The 18,148-nt window shown below is 39.3% G+C and overlaps 1 protein-coding gene across 8 annotated transcripts in view; it reads right to left on the bottom strand.

Moving 5' to 3' along the window:
- The window catches only part of vav2 (vav 2 guanine nucleotide exchange factor), a 177,126-nt gene that overhangs the window by 108,480 nt on the left and 50,498 nt on the right, over window positions 1–18,148 (bottom strand). For all 8 annotated transcript variants that reach the window (XM_077585972.1, XM_077585978.1, XM_077585975.1 and 5 more), the window contains exon 2: window positions 16,268–16,384. In XM_077585972.1, the coding sequence (XP_077442098.1) occupies window positions 16,268–16,384 (117 nt within the window). The remainder of the gene's footprint in view (window positions 1–16,267; window positions 16,385–18,148) is intronic.

The following is an 18,148-nucleotide window of genomic DNA, read 5'->3' as shown; positions in this document are numbered from 1 at the left end:
ATTGACAGAATAAGCTTTGACGGAAGTGTTTTTTCTTCCGTCAACGTAATCATCAATAACAGAGTTAGTACCGACTGACGTACTCCCATTAAACTGACAACTGAAGCCTGGTTTATGCTCGACACGTCCACGAGGTCCATACGGCTCTACGTGGTAAAATTACTTGACTTCAGCAACCACAAGCTCCTCTGCGCATTGCCCACATTTTCCACACCGTGCACCTATAAGACTTGGGAACCTACGTGCACCATGGACGTATAGTTATGTAGTTTCGTCAAGGCAACGGAAGTGACATGGGGATGAGCAAACAGTGTCTTGTACTTCCCGATACTTTGTTTTCATTAATTTTGTTAAATGTATGTAGACTGTTAACTCCAAACTGTTCTTGTCATTAGTTTATTGGGAGAGAAAAAAATAATAATATTTTTTTATTGTGGTGAAGTGTTTTTCATGTGCCGTAAACGCTCTTCACTGCCTCCTATAGTCTGGGAGAATATAGACTACAGCGGGGGCAAGCCATGCAAGTATGAAAGGCTGCAATCCACCAATTAAAAAAGAGAAGAAGAAGGAGAAGAATGATGAAATATAAATCACATTTTTAATAATAAATTTGAGCTGGTCGCGTCACAATAAGAATTTGCTTGATGCAAAAACATTATTTCACCACGCACTATTTAGTTCATCATGATAATAACAATGAATGACGGGCCGGTGAAATTTATTGACGGTCCTAAAAATAGTGACTGTAATTTAGCAATGACGGAAATAATTGAAATAATGATGGATTAACGATAATGAACAGGTGTTCCGGCAGTTGACAAATAACAAATAACGGACGGTCAAAATTCATTGACATGCAACCCCCCACCCCCCCTGTCTGCCTATAACACTGAGTGGAATTTACATTTAATGCATCCAGGAATGTTACGCACATGCTGATATGATGCAATGTGATCTGTGCACAACAACAAGAATAACAGCCCTTGGACAATAAGATCAAAATTGACTAATATTGTGACTCATTCTGCAGCTGCAACTGGGAATGGGGGTGGGGCGCCGATGCAAACCCAGACTAAGACCGAAATGTTTGGCCTTAAAATGGAGGGATGGCAAAGGGCTCCTAGGAAGTTAAAATGCTCTTTCCCAAAAGGAGGCAAATACAGGACAGCAGTATAAATAGCAAGCGGGTCATCCCCAACCCCATCCTGTAGGAAATGTTAGGAGATGAGACAAGGGCAACATCCTGTTTAGCCCGTTGCGTGAGGTAAAAAAGCAAAGCCTTGGAAATAAGTTGCGCCAAAACATCCTCTCCCCCTACAGAGCTTGTCCTCATGTGCAGCACACTTACATGATATGACAGTGCTAAAAAGGTACTCAGACGGCAGCTTAGTGAGCAATTGCACACAATCTTGTGTGAGTGTGCGCTCTTCGGGAACTTTTGGGAGCATTTGTTGTGTGTGATGGCCCCAGCCACAGGCGGGGTGCTGTGCTTATTGGATTATATATCTCCCAGAAATACAAGAAGTTGCTATTAAGGTCAGGAGCCTGGGGTAGAAGAATGGAAGAGGAGGTGGTTAAATAAAGAAGAAGGAGAATCTGAGATTTAAACGTTTGGTGGTCTGAGACACTGCTGTCTCTTTGTCTCTCGTCACCGTTACCAAGGGCTGTGTCGTTGCTGCGGGAAGCACACAACCGCCCTCAGCTAATGGTGGATAGCAACTGACGTTATTAGCATCAGGAATCTCTGGGAGCAAATGCACCTGGTCCATTTCTCAGGCTGGTTCAGCGGAGAGGAGATGTAAAGGCAAAATATGCTTAGCGCTTATCATGACAAGTACGAACAATTACTAACATTACCTAAACCATTTTTCAAGCTGAATCTATTCACACCTAAGGCAGAAATTTTGAATGCATCCCTTTTGCCCGGATGAGAAAAATGTTGGGGAAGTGCCTGGACGGATAAAAAAAAAACAACAACACTGAAGACATTTTGTATGTGAGAGGAGTCTACAGAGTAGCTTCTTTTATACTGTGTTCGAATTAAAATTAGCCAAAATGCTGAATATCGGCGCCGATAATTGGCCTGGGCTATAATTAGTATATAAATAACATTAATAATAACCAGAATATCTCCAGGAAAAAAAAATATAAAAAATAAAAATAATAAAATAATAATAACCATAATATGATATAATGTGGTTTCTGAATTGTGTGAGAACACAATTGTTTTCTTTAACTTGATGACACTTTTTATCAGTATTCTCAAGAAATTTTGATCATTTTCACATTTGACTATAATAATAAAAAACTAGAAAAATTCCCGCGGAAATTTTGAATGGGACTGCTGACTCTTGTAAATTAGCTGAACAGTTTAAAATTTAAACGACTGGAATCGGTCAAGAAATGTGGAAGTTAACCATGATCAACATAAACTAAAAGTATCTCACTGTCCCTGAAAATGTATTTAAAAAAATGTAAATTAGCTGAACAGTTTAAAATTCAAACGACTGGAATCGGTCAAGAAATGTGGAAGTTAACCATAATCAACATCAACTAAAAGTATCTTACTGTCCCTTTGAGAAAAATGCACTTTCACTCACACGCATTTGACTTGGAGACGTCACGCACCCACATTCCATTGATATTGTATGAGAGACGCACACCTCGAACAAAAGCATCTCACAACTTAACGGTTCAAGATGCAGATTCAAGAAATGGCTCGTTAGAACGGCAAGGGTTTGGGGAACGCGAGCATGTTCTCACTTTTTTAATCGGATGAAAAATGACCAAATGAGAGCAGGTTGAAAACTTATGATTTATCCAAAATGAAGAGGAAAAAGGAGGCGAATTTAACATGGAAAAGATAGGCGAGTTAGTCCGACTTCTCCTCGCTTAAAGTGAAAATAAAGGTACTAAATGACACCTTGGCCAAATAAAAGTTAGTTTGTCTGAAAGAAGAGACTTGTCACTACAAAATGTGAGAATTTGATGTCTAGTGAGCAAAGATAGTGGCCATGGTGACGAGTTGAAGTGAAACTTTTGACTTTTGGAAATATATTTTTTTGGTTCCCGCCACTCAAAGCCTAGTGTAATAGAAGGCTATTTCACTCACTGTTTTTGAACCCGCACAGGGTTTCATTCCTTAAAATAAATTTCGACACTGAGCTAAAGATGGGAAAAATTGCTACAAAATGAGCTAAAATTCATATCGGTCAGTTAACGTATGCGCGCGCAGCGTGTCTTGGAAAAAGGTGCATTATCTGTAATTTGTTCCCCCTTTCTCCATTCATTTCCTATGGGACTTTTTTGGGAATTGCGTCGCCATGGTAACTCAGTATTCTTAGAAAAGTAATGCCGCACCGAGTCAGATCGAGCCGCATCGTTTGATACCTCATTTGTCCCAATGCGATCTACGGTACGGGCTGCATTTTTGCGGAAAAATCTGGGGATTTTCTAGGGTGGAGAGTAATATGTGCTGCTTTCAGCAGTCCCATAATAAAAAGTTTCTCTGAGTTCAGAATTCTTTTCAATTGACTTTTGAACACAGAAATTATTTGTCAACACAGGCAACACTTACTGGCATAACAACATACTGTTAGGTCAACCTTCCTTCCAGTTAATGAAGAACATTGAGACAGCAGTGGTGCCAAATTCCCAGCCTGAAACGTGTGTGCAAAGGGACCTTTAGATGAAATACTGCCAAGAGCCATGCAAAGTGAGAAAGAATGAAGTCATGCGTATAGGTCACCGAAGCAAAGCCAATCTATTAGATGTTTACATTCTGCCTGTATATGCAACATTGAAAGATATTATGTTTGTTTCCCGTGTTTATAAACCGTGTCATCACCTGTTTCTCGGCTCAAGTAGAACATGTGCATCTCAACTAGAACATGTCTGGAGGGAGTTGCTACAATGTAGGAATACACAGAGGAAGATGCTCTCTGTACATTCCTTTTTTTTTTTTTCTCCTCGTTTGTTTGTTTTTATCAGCCTACTGTAGCCTGAAGATATGACAGAAATATGTTCAGGTTGCGGAGACACCTTGGAGAACAAAGTGATGCTAGAAAAGCCAAAGAGATGTTACATTAAGAGGCCTAATAAGAGTGCAACATAACATACTCCTTTCTTGCCCAAGGCACTTAAGGTACAGTATACAGCAAATACTGTCATCACTGTCATAAAACTTGGTCACTACATTTTCCCTTTTCCCCTCGTAGGCATTTTTTTTCATTAAAACAAAGCAAAAGTGATTGTGTCTTGACTAGCTAGAATGTGGATGGTGTGACTAAAAAACACACAAAACATGTTCGGTGTTGACAGGAGACATCATAGTCGCTGCCATAAGTGGTGCAATGGATCGTTTTTCAGCACCACGATTTGAGCCACACCTGGTCTGCAAGTTGATTGGTAAATGGTTAAATTTGACATTTAAAAGTAGCACTAAGGAACTTTCAACCTTAATAAATTATTTTCAGAACTTTTCTGATGAAACATTGACTTAAAACTAGTTGAATGGTACCTTTGCCATGTCCTGAGGGGGTCTGTATCATTTTTACTTTTTTACAGCACTAAGCAACTTGGAGGAGCATAGTAGGAACACTGCCACACAAAAAACTACAAATGTGCTGACTGTCTTCCCCCTTTTTCTATTTGTTACAAAGATGGAAGTCAATTTGAATGTTGAAGCATGATTACTGCTTTCCTGGCAGAAGTTGCAAAACAACTGAAAAGGCTTATCTGAGGAGACTAAATAGAAAAAAAGGAAAAGGAAAGCTGCCCGGATAAAAGGACAGTCAAGGTTCAACATTGGCCCGGCTTTCACTCGCTAGCGTGAGCTAAAAAACGACACAATGAGCTTGTCCTCATGGGAAATGTGGTCTTCTTTCAGGCATAACATTACCGCTTCTGTCTATATGGAGCCACCACAATCAACGTAAACTGAAAGTTCCTTAGTTTTGCTTTAAGTTGAATGTTTGTTTTTCATTTTTTTAATGGGTATAAGTCCTAGTTATCTATTTGTATTGTTTTTGCTGATCCATAAAACAATCCAATTTGTGACGCAAATCCATGATCCAATTCCAACCGTGAAGTCATTTCATGTGAGTTATCTTGGTATGTCAATCTAAGGGAGTAAGCGGTTTTTGTGTGCATTTAAAGCCTTGTTCACACAAATACGTATTTGTCAAGTCACAAGTGCATTTCGGTCAATCAGAATCCGAAAAAGCAACATCACCTGATATGGTTACTGGTGTTCAGGTGTGTCCTTTTCTAGATAACAGAAACATTTGTTGTTGCTCTATTGTTACAATAAGAGATCTGATACATTACAAATGTCACAATTTAACAAGTTCAGTTTTCCTACTGTATGCAAATACTGAGTTTTAAAGACAAAACCTAAGCCTCAAACTCACTGTAGACTATTTTGAGATTTTTCCAGTAACAACAAAAAAATGTCTCCAAACATGATGGACAAACTAAGCAATAATTTCACAGCATTCAAAGGGAGAGAACATGCCTGCTACTTTATCAATATTCCACTAACTACAGTGCATTTAATCCTACTAACTTCTCATAGGAACAAACTGTATTCCTCCACATTTTAAAAACGACTTTATATGGACCACAAACTACTGCTGCCGCTGAATATCTGTGGCCATCTCTCATGAATCACTGCTTCTCTCCATAATGAAAGCTATCCAGTGTGATGACCGGCTGCATGCATGCGTGTGTATGTCTGGGCAATTCTGAAACCGCACGCACAACAACCACACTGTTCTCGTCAGGGTGGAAACATGCTGTACCAGGAAAGCCCTAGTGTGTTAGCAGACTAACAAAGTCTCCACTGTGTGTGTGAGAGTGTGCGTTTCTGTGTGTCAGTGGGGCACTCTGCTTAAAAAACCTCCGCTGTCCGTATTGGCGCACTGCTGCAGGTGCGGGCAGTTTACTTGGCCGTTAATGCTGTTCACAGCTTGGCGCCTTTTGCTTGAGCTGAAGTTAACAATGTTTCTCTTTTTGAGAGGAAACTGGAGCACATCTACGAGCGGTTATTTTGAATCCAGTAATGGTCTGACCTCAAAGTCTCGTATTGCTCCATTACTGACTCTAATTCTGGAAGTTTGCTCTAATGATTTGAAAACCTTTGGGTTATGGGGAGTTTTCTGTGCACGTCAGTGATTAACCCTGGAGATCCCACGGGGTCAAATTTGGCCCCTATAAATTCTGCTACTCAAATAACAAAGACCTTTTTTTTTTTTACAAATTTAACTTCAAAAGTCCAGAGTGCCACTTCTGACCCCTGCATGGGGCCATCTAGTGGATGAATATTGCACTTTCATGAGCCAGAGTGGTGGTGACAAGATGGCTGGCAACATGCTGTTTTGTTGAGCTGGAAATCAATCCAAACAAAACCATCTCAGCAAACCATCAGATGGTAAAATTGTGTTTTTTTTTGTTAATCTATTTCATATCATGTTGCACAATGCCTAGGAGTATGTTTTATATATATATTTTGATAAATTAGCAACTCTGAGCTAGTTCAAAAAACAAGGGTTAAAATTGAAAAAACATATATTTTGGTGTTCAGTGAACTTATAGCAGTCATTTAATGTATAATTCATAATTTTCCAAAGAAGAAAAGGGTTCTTGGGTTCTCCAGGGTTAAGTTCAAAAGTCATGCAACTTCAGAGTGATTCTAACACGTACTGAGAGTGTCAGTATGAACTGGAAAAGAACAAATAAACACAATACATCACACAAGCAGACACAACACAAAGTGCATGTGTAGCAAGTCCTATGATGGGAAGCCGAGGGAGCGTAGGCGTACTGTGTCTGGCATTTAGGCGAGCTATCCTCCCAGCCACGCTCTTTCATCCCAAAGGGTGGGATTTGCCCAAGCTGAGACCCTCTTCGCTGCTAGAGGTATGACCCTCTTTTTAAGGTTTCTGTCACTTTTCTTTTGTATAGCTCATAAATCATTGTTTAGACTTACACTGTATTTTACTCTGCAAGAATTCACTTGATTTCGATGATGCAATGTCCCCATCTGAAGTCTGCAGAAAGAAAGCCGGGTTGAGAAACATTGTTGGAGTTTTTGTTGCGGTAGCCCAATAAAATTCTAATGAATGATTTTACGAGCATTCTGTTTTCTGTCTGATCCAGTACTAATATGTCCATAAAAATCATGCCGCAGAATACCCATATTAAACTCTATACAGTTAGAAAAGCTATTTTAGGTAGCATTAGAGGTTTCTTGGTGATTTGAGTACATCTTCAGACCAAATATATGACTGCTCCTATTTGGGATTCTATTATGTTCTGCGCTTCAGGTTTTTCCTTGTGTCTTCGGTGAATATCCAGCAGCAAACAAATTTCCCTTCCCTTAACCTACCTGCTATCATTGAGCCCGTCTTCGTCCACCCCCCCCTCTCACTCTTTGTCAATCTTTCACCCTAATCTCCATAATGCAGTCTCTGGCAGGAGCTGCTGTGTGTGCTTTGTCCAGGGCGAGGCTCGATGATGAGCAGGTACGGGCGCTCTCCTGTCTCTACTGGAAATTGCAGCTGAGGAAGACAACACAGCATGCAAGGCCGAAACACACATGCAAGTACACACAGTGACTCAGTCAGAGGTTGTGGATAATGTCAGATACAGTCAGTCTCTAACCTCCCCCAAAAATGTGTCAGTCCATAATCAGACACAAGACCCACTGTGCTTCTTTAACACATGGGCTTCAGTTTTACATTATGGAAAAAATATGATTCAGAATATGTGAAAAATAGATAATGAAAAAAAAAAACATTTGCAACTGATAATACAAAAGGGGAGGTCAAAATCGACCTAAAGTTTTTGTCTTTTGGTAATAGTTTCCCCCATCGTTTTAATAGCCTGGCGGCCCACCGGGCTTTTCTTCCTCGAAAACAACCTAATTTCCGCTGCTTTTGTTTCTTGTCTTTTAGGTCACCACACAAAGCATAGGACAGGCTGAAATGTGGAACAACCTAATAATTGACAGTTCCGGCTCAACTCTCTTTTCCGGATGTTGGATTGTGTTGGAAAACGATCCTTAAGTTTTCCGCGTGTTCGTAATGTTGATTTTCAGAATCAGACTGGAGATCGGTGAATCAGGTCCTTCGAAAGTTTTATTTTACAGAAATTTCTGGACCACACAAAAGAATACAGCCAAACGCCATAATTAAATTGAAACAGAAGATTCTCTTCAATTGATGCCGCATCACTGTGGATACGTCATCGTTCCCGTACTAGTGATCTGGACACGCTTGTATCTAAAGTAGAAGTTCACTCCTGACCCGCAGGATCCAATTCAACCTTTATCGACTGATAAGCCAGGGCTCAGATTTAGAGGTACTTATTCTCATCCCAATAGCTTTGCCAATGCTAAATGTTGCAGCTTGATGAGGCCATCAAGACCAGGTCATCAGCATATGAGTTTGCCAACTTTTCTGTTGTATTCATATGCATTTTACCAGAGGTGGGCAAAACCGTCATTGACGGATGCCCCCTTTTGACGAGTGCATTCGTGTTTTCGGCCAGTGTTTTATAATGCAAAGTCTTGTAAAAATACATGGACTGAGAACATCCGTGTGTACCGACACCAATCGACGGACGTAAATCTGCTTCAGTCAGTCCTCTGTCCATGTGCATCTTTTTTTTCTTTTGGTTTTAAGTGATCTGCATCAAAATAACTAATACGTTTGAGTTCAACTACCAAGGTAAATCAGCGTGGACGTTTAAGTAGAAACAGAAACAACTAAATGAGAGTGATAATACAAACTCTCGAGTAGAAGTAAAAGAGGTAACCTTGCCCTTATTGAAACTACAAAAAACTTTCCTTTCTTTTCTTTGGTCCTTCCTCGGGTCTCCCGACGGCCTCACGACTCTGGCTGGAAGTGTTCGGTTTAGGTGAACGGTATGGGATTTTTGAATAGGTTTTAGGTGAACTAATGAATACACACTCACACACACATACTCACCCACATACAAAAGAAGACAAAAAAGAGAGAGCAATGATGATGACATGTCAAATCGATAAAATTACCGAATTAACAATACTGAGCTCTCCAGAAGAAGAAGAAGAAAAAAAAAAGAAACTACAAAAAACTTAATATTACTACTGGTACATATTCTATTAACACAAGTGTCACAATCTATGTCTTTTCATACCTTATTAGTTTTCTATGGTATTTTTAATTAGGAGTTGAAGTGGGAAAAGATCTGAACTTTACCCACACATTAAGTAGTCCGCTCTACTGCCCACAACTGGGTTGTGCCTTATTGCAACATGCAGGGAAATTAATGACGAGTAGCCTGGAGGAGGACCTCAATTTTGTGGCCACTGCAGGGGGTGTTAATAACACAATAAGGAGCCTGACTGCTAGCTTTTATTGACAATTGAATCACTGTACCGTTTGACAAGCACAACACAACGCTCCACAGGAAAAAGCACAATATTAATTTGAATGCATCATGTAGAACATCAAAATCAATCTCAAAGGGCATCCTTCAGTTATAGACCACGCTGTTTAAATAACATAGAAGTTCAATCACCAACCATTCACACCTATCTGTTTTGCTGATTGCTGTGCTTTCTCCTTAATTCCCAGCCATTTTCACTGAAGCAACCCCCTTCGCTCCTGGCTGTTTTACTGGATTTTGACTGATTTTGCAAGGCCCACAGAATATTGTATTCTATTTCTATAAAACATGGCACCTACCAAAAGAAACATTAGAGTCTCTTCTTTCATCGGGATTTTTTTTTTTATCCGTTTCCGTTGTGCATCAATTAGCATTAGAATAGAGCTAAGTTTCATCATTATTCACAAACCTGTTGAAAACACTGGGAAAAGCAGCTTTTTGCAACATGGCCCTGGCTGAGCTCTTATACCATGTTGGCCATTTTTTTAGAATAACTACCATTGCTTTAAGCGACCTCTTCAGGTCAGAAGCTGCATTAAAGCCTTCTGTATGCTCTAGCATTATAAAACATTAAAAAAACGTGGAAATACGTTTTTGGGACCATGGCAATATTTAAAATAGGAAGTTTTTATGAGTTTTGGGGGGCAAATGAGTTAAATACATATTTAAAAAGTCTCAGATATATCACAAAAGTGTACAAAAAGAAAGGATAAGTGATTAAAATTGAGGATTGGCACATTGGCAGATGAGGGTGTCAAAACTGGTTACAGTAAAAGCAAAGTGGGCTAAATTTTCTTGCCAAAATCAGTTTGTCAATATCACTCTTTAAAAGCGTTGCTATAACTTTCTATAATGCATGCTGCCAGTAATGAGATATCATGTCATCCATTCAGTCTCATTTCCATTTTACAGCCCTTTGCTAGTAGAAATCAGAGAGCACTGACTCCAGCCGAGACTTTATGGCCCATGGCTTGCAAGAGAGGTGATGTGGATGTGCATATTCCGCACGTTTGTCCATCTGCCTGAGTGTCATCCAACACTTGGATGTGCCTCTCTTGATGAACACATTTAATGGCAGCCCTGACAGTGCAGTCAATGATCCAATTGACTTAGGTGGTTATTTCCACTTCTTTGGTCACAAATACCTGACACTGTGATTTTGGTTTCATGTGATACTACAATGGTGTGTACTTTTCCAAAGTGATGCATTTTATTTATATGAGAACATGATTTTGGGATACAGGGTTAGCCACAGTATGCCATCCATCCAAGAGTAATATGGGAGAACAAAAGACAATGGTGAGGGTTGCTTGCTCTTGTCTACTAAACAAACAAAACAAAAGTGTCATAGGAACGATGTGTGACCAAAGCAGTGGGTTTTGGCAGGTTGGCAGATGAGGTTGGCACAACTAGAAGAGAGTAAATTACATAAAAGCAATGTGGGGCTGATGTCTTTTATTAAGATCCGTCTGTCAATATTGTGGTTTCAAAAAGTGTTGCAACGATTATAAGATGAATCCACAAAATGTTGATCACCTTGTGTTCAGTTTGGCAGGTTGAATATGTTACTACAATTTCAATATGTTCCCCAAGCCATTCTATTTTGTAGGACCCTGGCCAATAACAGTAATGCATTCCAGTACTTTTGTTAATAATCTGATGGTATGATATTCAACCTCCTTTCGCTGGAATTTGTTTATCTCCTCAAACCAGAAAAGTAGATCATGTGAAGAGTTAACAAACAAAGCCAGAACACAACTGCTCTGTTTTTGTGTTTCTGTTTTGGTGATTAAATGGCAGCCCTCTTGTCAACAGAGTTTGTTGACATAACCCACCATTTGGTAGCTTGTGATTTAATCATAGTTTTTGAAAAGCAGCTTATTCTTACGATGTCACATTGTGTGACAAATATTTTGCGGTTGCATCTTCTACAGAATGGTGAGCTGCAGCTTATTGTTAATAAATTGCTGACTGGGAGCATTCCATATTTTTTGGACGAAAGTATTGCTTCATGATAGTGTATTTTCTAATATATTTTGTTGAATAAACCACAAGGATTTCAGGATTTCATTTAAATGACACCGGCCATGTAAAACCCAAGCGTTTCTAGCACGCAAACAGTTAAATAGGAGACAAAGTATGCCAAGGTCCAGGAGACTCAAACCATAATATCTTAACTCTGCTACGCTTAGCCAAACCAGCTTTCAACATAATCTCAGAACAGAGCATTAGATGACTGTACCCCAGACAACCCATTGCTCAGCAACCACCTGTATCTACATGAATTGCAGTAACAAGCTGTAGGGATAATGAGGTCATGGGAGATAGACATGGAAGGGGGTATAAGCACAGACGGGGGAGGAAGTACCCATTTATAATTCATGTCAAATGAATTATCATCAGCACTGTGGCATTTGGAATGAATTATTGATCATGTCTCGGAAGAACTTGCAGTCGGGGGTCCTGATGGACAGGGAGCGAGGTAAGAGGGTAGAGTAAGCAGACACTAAAGTGTCTGGTGAAGGTAGAAGGATGTGTTTTCACTGTGGCTAATGAAGATTTAGTTGGTCTGATGAGATTCCCATTACAGTGCTAGTGGTGGTGGAAAAGGAATACTGTGACCATAAGAATCCTGCATTAGCTCTTGGGAAAGACAAATGATTAATCATTTATTAAGTAACTGCTGATTAGTCAATTGTGTGGAAATTGAGTGTTGAATCATCGTGATGAACAATTTGAGGCAAAATGGCGTAGCACTGGGCTGTAACCAACGTTGTTGCCTCAACGTCAACTAAAGTGTGGTCTAAACTTAAAGCAATGATAATCAAAGGTTCGCATATCGTAACCACATTTTACAGACCATAAACACATAATCACAAAACCGATTATTGAAGAATGACTTAATAAATAAATAAATAAAACATATGCACTGCAGTGCAACTACGGAGTGTTTACAAACTCGCTGCACTGTCATACTACAGTCCAAGTATGCCTCGCTTAGCCAAATTCAATATTTACAAAAGGCAGCTTGCATAGTAGATATTGTCCAAAAATGAATGTGTTTCTCTTCAACTAATACTAGACTTAGAAAACAGCCCTTAATTCAGCTTTGTCACTACATGGACACATACTATACACATACAAAATCACAACATTCGAGGCAGATTTAAAAAGGAAAAAAAAACAAAATCACTTATTTCACAATGGCAGCAAATGATGTCGGATGAGGATGTGGTCACTAATGGTGCTGTTTGACCCAGTGGCCTCCATCCATCCATCAATTAAACTGTACTCGTCTCAGACTGACAGACACAAACCGCTGCCTTATCTCCAGCTATTTATTTTCATTCAACACTCTGTAGATAAATATAAAGTAGCGATTTAGCTTGTCATCTCAGCTTGTAAATGTGAAACAGCACATTGCTAAAAGAAGATTTTTTTCTCTCTACATTGAACGCATCAGGCTTACAGCGAGATTATACTTTCGATGGCACCCTTGCGTCATCGTCACAGTCCATCAGTAGTGATGGAATGCCCACCTCTGAAAATTAATAATAATAACTACTATTTAGCGAGTCTGACTCACAGTTCAGAGATTATGAGTTTGGATCCGGTATTCCCAGAGGCAGCCTGACTATGACCAACAAACATCCCGGATCTCATGATACCGAGCGAGTTGATGTGTTTTAGCCACAGAGACCAGGGCGGAAATGAAAGGAGCAGAGTTCAGTTTGAAAACGATTAAGAGCAGCACAGAGGGTAATCAAACATCTCCAACCAATGGCAATCACACTACCCTGACAACAGTGGAGGTTTCCCTGCCTCTAGCTTTGTCTTATCCCAACATACCCCTACTCAGATTAATGAGTGGGGAATGGTGGAGAGTGATGATGATGAAGAAGAGACAAATGGGTGCAATGAGATTGAAAGTAAAGCTGTTAAGAGAAGTTAGGGTGCAACTAAAAATATATATATTTGATCAAACTTAGCTGACCAATTCAACCTTACCTTCGAATAAACTATTTTATTTGAGAGAACTAAATCTGTTCACCTTACCTTAGCAATGTACAACATTAGTCAAGCACTTCACAATCTAGTGACAAAAGTGTTTTAGATCAGTCTGAACACAATATCTGCATTTCAAATGCAGCAGTCCCTAATGAAGGAGGCAAATCTGACAGAAAGTTACCTTTCCTTTGCTCACTGGTTACAGAAGAAAATTACCAAACTGTTGATAGATGGCTAACAGGTGCAGGCTAATTATGCTAATCATGGCAACAGCCAAATAAACTGATTGCCGTGTTCATTTAAATGACAGCAATGTTCCTTCAGTGGCTAATTAAAATAGGTTGGGAGAACAGAAACGAGACGGCTGGGTTTGGATGAAAGGAGGTGTTTAAATAAAAATGTTCTCTGGGGTCTACTGTAATACGCTGCATTTCATTGGTTTAATGGTGTCATAATGAATTTGTAATGATGGGGGATGGGTTAGGATGCAGAAAAAGTAGGAAGGTGGTCTCCTACAGTATCTGCTACTACATAGTAGTTAATGATGTGGGTGCCCGGGACAGCAACGGTAAAGGAGGTTTTTGAGAAGGGTGCGATTCACTCCCACTGGAATTGGCAATGGCTTTTTTTTCCAGCGATTCTGCCTCCATTTGTTTGTGACTGAGGAAAGTCATCATTAGAGCAAAAGGTGGTGATCAGGAGGCCAGGGGTTGTGAACTCTGGGGCCCACAGCAGCTACTGTTGAAGTATTAAACGGTGAACATAAGAGGATTCTGCTACAAAGCCATCTCCCTTGTGTCTTTGCCATACAGTCCTGCTTGGATCATTTCATTCCAGTTATGCTAGCTGGTGACAAATTAAACTTAAAACACAAGCATAATACTTTTGTGAGATACTGGTACGAATAGTCACTCAGGCTCTAATAGAGGTATGAGTGGATTTTTTGTTTCAATAGTGATAGAAATACATTGATTACGAGTGTCCTAATTAAAATTGAATTTTCATTTTCAACCAACCATAACGTTTTAATTGAATCGGATAGGATGACAAGATGTTTTGGTGTATTGTAAATGGTTAGCATCCCAAAGAAAGGACGAAAGGTAACAAAAGATGAAAAAAAAAAAAAAAGATTGAAGAGGAAGCACTGAATAGATTCTCAATGGAGAAACACTCGAATCTTAACATTCCATCTGAGTTGTTTCCTTAATTTAAATGTATGCCACATTAGTAGGGATCTACTCAGTTCAATATATTATAATGCGATGTTTGGTCTTAATGGAAAATCAATGGTGGGACAAGCCTGCCACCAGTGAGACCATACAAAAGCAATTTCCAAATTGACATATGGAGGGCCGATGTGATTGATTCTGACTGCTGTTTGATTTTAATACCATTCACTGCAAGCTCATTGACTCCCAAACGTCGTCTTGTGGTTTATCTACAAACTGCCAAGAGTCCTTGTCTGCTTTTCCCCTCACTCTCAGTTTATTTATTCGGATTTTTTTCTCGCCAGAATGGAAATGTTGTATTACATTAGTGAAGTCATTGAAATGATCGGATAACAGGTTTGTACTTGTAATTAATCTTGGTGCAATCAGATACAGTTTATGGAGATGACACCTCTGCAGCGCAATCCAACAACTGGAATCCAAATTTCTAGCGCTTCTTCCGGCATCTGACAAGAGACTGAATTAACTTTCATACTACACTAGAGACTTCATGATCAGCCGTCAATTCAGCAACATATCACACTCTCCTTTCTTTAACTGGAACAAACTAGCAAAAGAGAAGCTTACTCTTTGATGTATTCGTAACAAATGACAATTTAACCCTGGAGAACCCACGGGGTCAAATTTGGCCCCTATAAATTCTGTTACTAAAATAACAAAGACCTTTTTTTTTCTTTTTTTTTACAAATTAAACTTCAAAAGTCCAGAGTGCCACTTCTGACCCCTGCATGGGGCCATCTAGTGGATGAATATTGCACTTACATGAGCCACAGTGGTGGTGACAAGATGGCTAAAATGCAACAAATAAAACAAAAAATATATATTGTTCAATGTAGCTGTGTATTTGATTGATTATTTTCTTAAATTCTAAATAGTTTACTGACAGTTTTTGTTATTCCGATTTTTCGAAATGATACCCCTAAATCCAAAAGGGTCAAATTTCACCCTAATCCTAAATTAGGGAATAAATTGAAAAAACATATATTTTGGTGTTCAGTGAATTTATAGCAGTCATTTAATGTATAATTCATAATTTTCCAAAGAAGAAAAGGGTTCTTGGGTTCTCCAGGGTTAAGGCGGCATTGGGAAATAAAAAGTGCCTTTACACAGTGACATAAATTCACTTGTTAAATATGAAAACATCAAGTTGCAAGCAAATTCCTCAGATTCCTTCAGGTTCAGATTGCCTACTGGGCCAACAAACTGCCCATGTCATTTTTAAAGATTGGAATCCAGAAGAGATGCTGAAGCACCTGATAGACTATTACATACCTTCTACCTTTGAACATTAAAATCACAAAGACACCCATCACTAGATATGAACACTAGATTTAATGTCACACATCAACTCATACCAAGGTTAGTTCAAATGATGCCAAGATTATTCATTCATTATTTTTTTTTAACCTCATATTTATTATGTAATATATCTCAATAAATCCTATTACTATTCCAAGCAATCCGAATTTCTTCAATAAATGGTAGAGACAAGCAGCATCATGTTTCTGATCACCCACTGTGGTTTCAACAGCGAAAGAGTTAAGTACTGGCGCGTCTACTAAGTGTCTACAAATGTAGACGGTTAAAAATGCACTCACCTTGCCAAAGTCTCTGACATCAAAGAGGTCAAAAGGGTCAAATAGCTCACTGTTCCGCAGGCCAAATTTGTCATGGCATATCTTGAGGAATGTCCGGATGTTCTTCAAACACAGGAACTATAAAAGACAGAGAATGTAGATGAATCATAAAAATACAGCTAAATATTTTTGTACAAAACCTGATCAAATTTAACTCTTTCATACAGTATCAGACGACATGGGCTACAATGAGTTTGGAACTGCCATTACTAGGCCAAAAGAAAAAAACTAAAGTATGACTCAAACAGACAAAAAGTGTAAAAGCGTTCAAAAATTCCCCCATAGCACTGTACTATTTTAACCCTGGAGAACCCAAGAACCCTTTTCTTCTTTGGAAAATTATGAATTATACATTAAATGACTGTTATAAATTCACTGAACACCAAAATATATGTTTTTTCAATGTTTTTTTTAAATGTATTCCCTAATTTAGGATTAGGGCGAAATTTGGCCCTTTGGGATTTAGTGGTATCATTTCGAAAAATCTGAATAACAAAAACTGTCAGTAAACTATTTAGAATTTAAGAAAATAATCAATCAAATACACAGCTACATTGAACAATATATATATTTTTCTTTTATTTGTTGCATTTTAGCCATCTTGTTACCACCACTTTGGCTCATGTAAGTGCAATATTCATCCACTAGATGGCCCCATGCAGGGGTCAGAAGTGGCACTCTGGACTTTTTAAATTAAATTTGTAAAAAAAAAAAAAAGGGTCTTTGTTATTTGAGTAGCAGAATTTATACGGGCCAAATTTGACCCCGTGGGTTCTCCAGGTTTAAGTAGACCTTGGGTGGATGGACTATCCAATTTCCTGGCTGTTGATCAGGTTTTTGGCCTACTATTTGTGTGTGGTCGACCACCACTACAAGGTGAGCTGACTGATTGCAGCTCCCGAGGTTGATGGGCTGTCTGATCAAGATAAGACAGAGTCACAGTCGTCTCTTGACATCGGACAAGCGCCTTGGCACAGACTATGCCTCAGGGCTTCTCTTTTTGCACCAAGACATTTGTTCATCTATTGTTTACGAAAAGCTTTACATGTTGAGGCAAAATGTTTGAAATTGGTGCTGTGGTATCGGCTGAGAGCATCTGGAACATACCAAAGCATGAAGCCACTATCATTCAAGATGTTAACCCAGCCAGTAACAAGTGAAGGCTTGCAAAAAAAAAAACCTCAGACATTTCTTGGATTTTTCACCAAACACATAATGTATGTATGATCTCGAGTGTTTTAACAGTCTGGCAAAATATCGAGTAAAAAGAGTAACTCTCCTTTATTACAAAAACGCTTGAACAAAACAAGTGTGACAAAACCGCTGCAGAGAAAAATCCTCCCAATTTGTTAAATAATAGTGAAAATCTTGTCAATGCTGTCAATGTTGACATTCAGAGGTAGACGACATTTTCATCCGTTGCCGTGATTGGTCAAAAGAAACGTAACACGCGGTGGCTGATCAGCCCTGGATGGCGCAGCTGGATAGCAAAATCTGTAAAGCAAAAAAGGAACTGGAAGTCCACAGCCTTACTTTATTAATAGGAAACAAAACAGTCGGCTTCTCGGCGCTACCACGTGTCACGATACGCGTACACGCCCACGGCATCAAATACATTAATGGCCAAAACGAAAAAGTGCTGCATAGGCATGACAAAAACAAGGAGGCGCCACCCTGTGGCGTGGTGCCACACTGCGGACTGTTACAACGTGCACAAGATACCGCATCGTCCAATCAGATTATATCAATCAGTATTGTACAGCAAGTCCCTCCTTTCCGAACGGATCTGTCGAATGAAGTTCCACATTGACAATGTGAAGAACTCCCTTGAATGAATCACAA

The sequence above is a fragment of the Vanacampus margaritifer genome, chromosome 14 (assembly GCF_051991255.1).
Source record: "Vanacampus margaritifer isolate UIUO_Vmar chromosome 14, RoL_Vmar_1.0, whole genome shotgun sequence".
Lineage (NCBI taxonomy): Eukaryota > Metazoa > Chordata > Actinopteri > Syngnathiformes > Syngnathidae > Vanacampus > Vanacampus margaritifer.
This window is presented reverse-complemented; position numbering and strand designations above follow the sequence as displayed.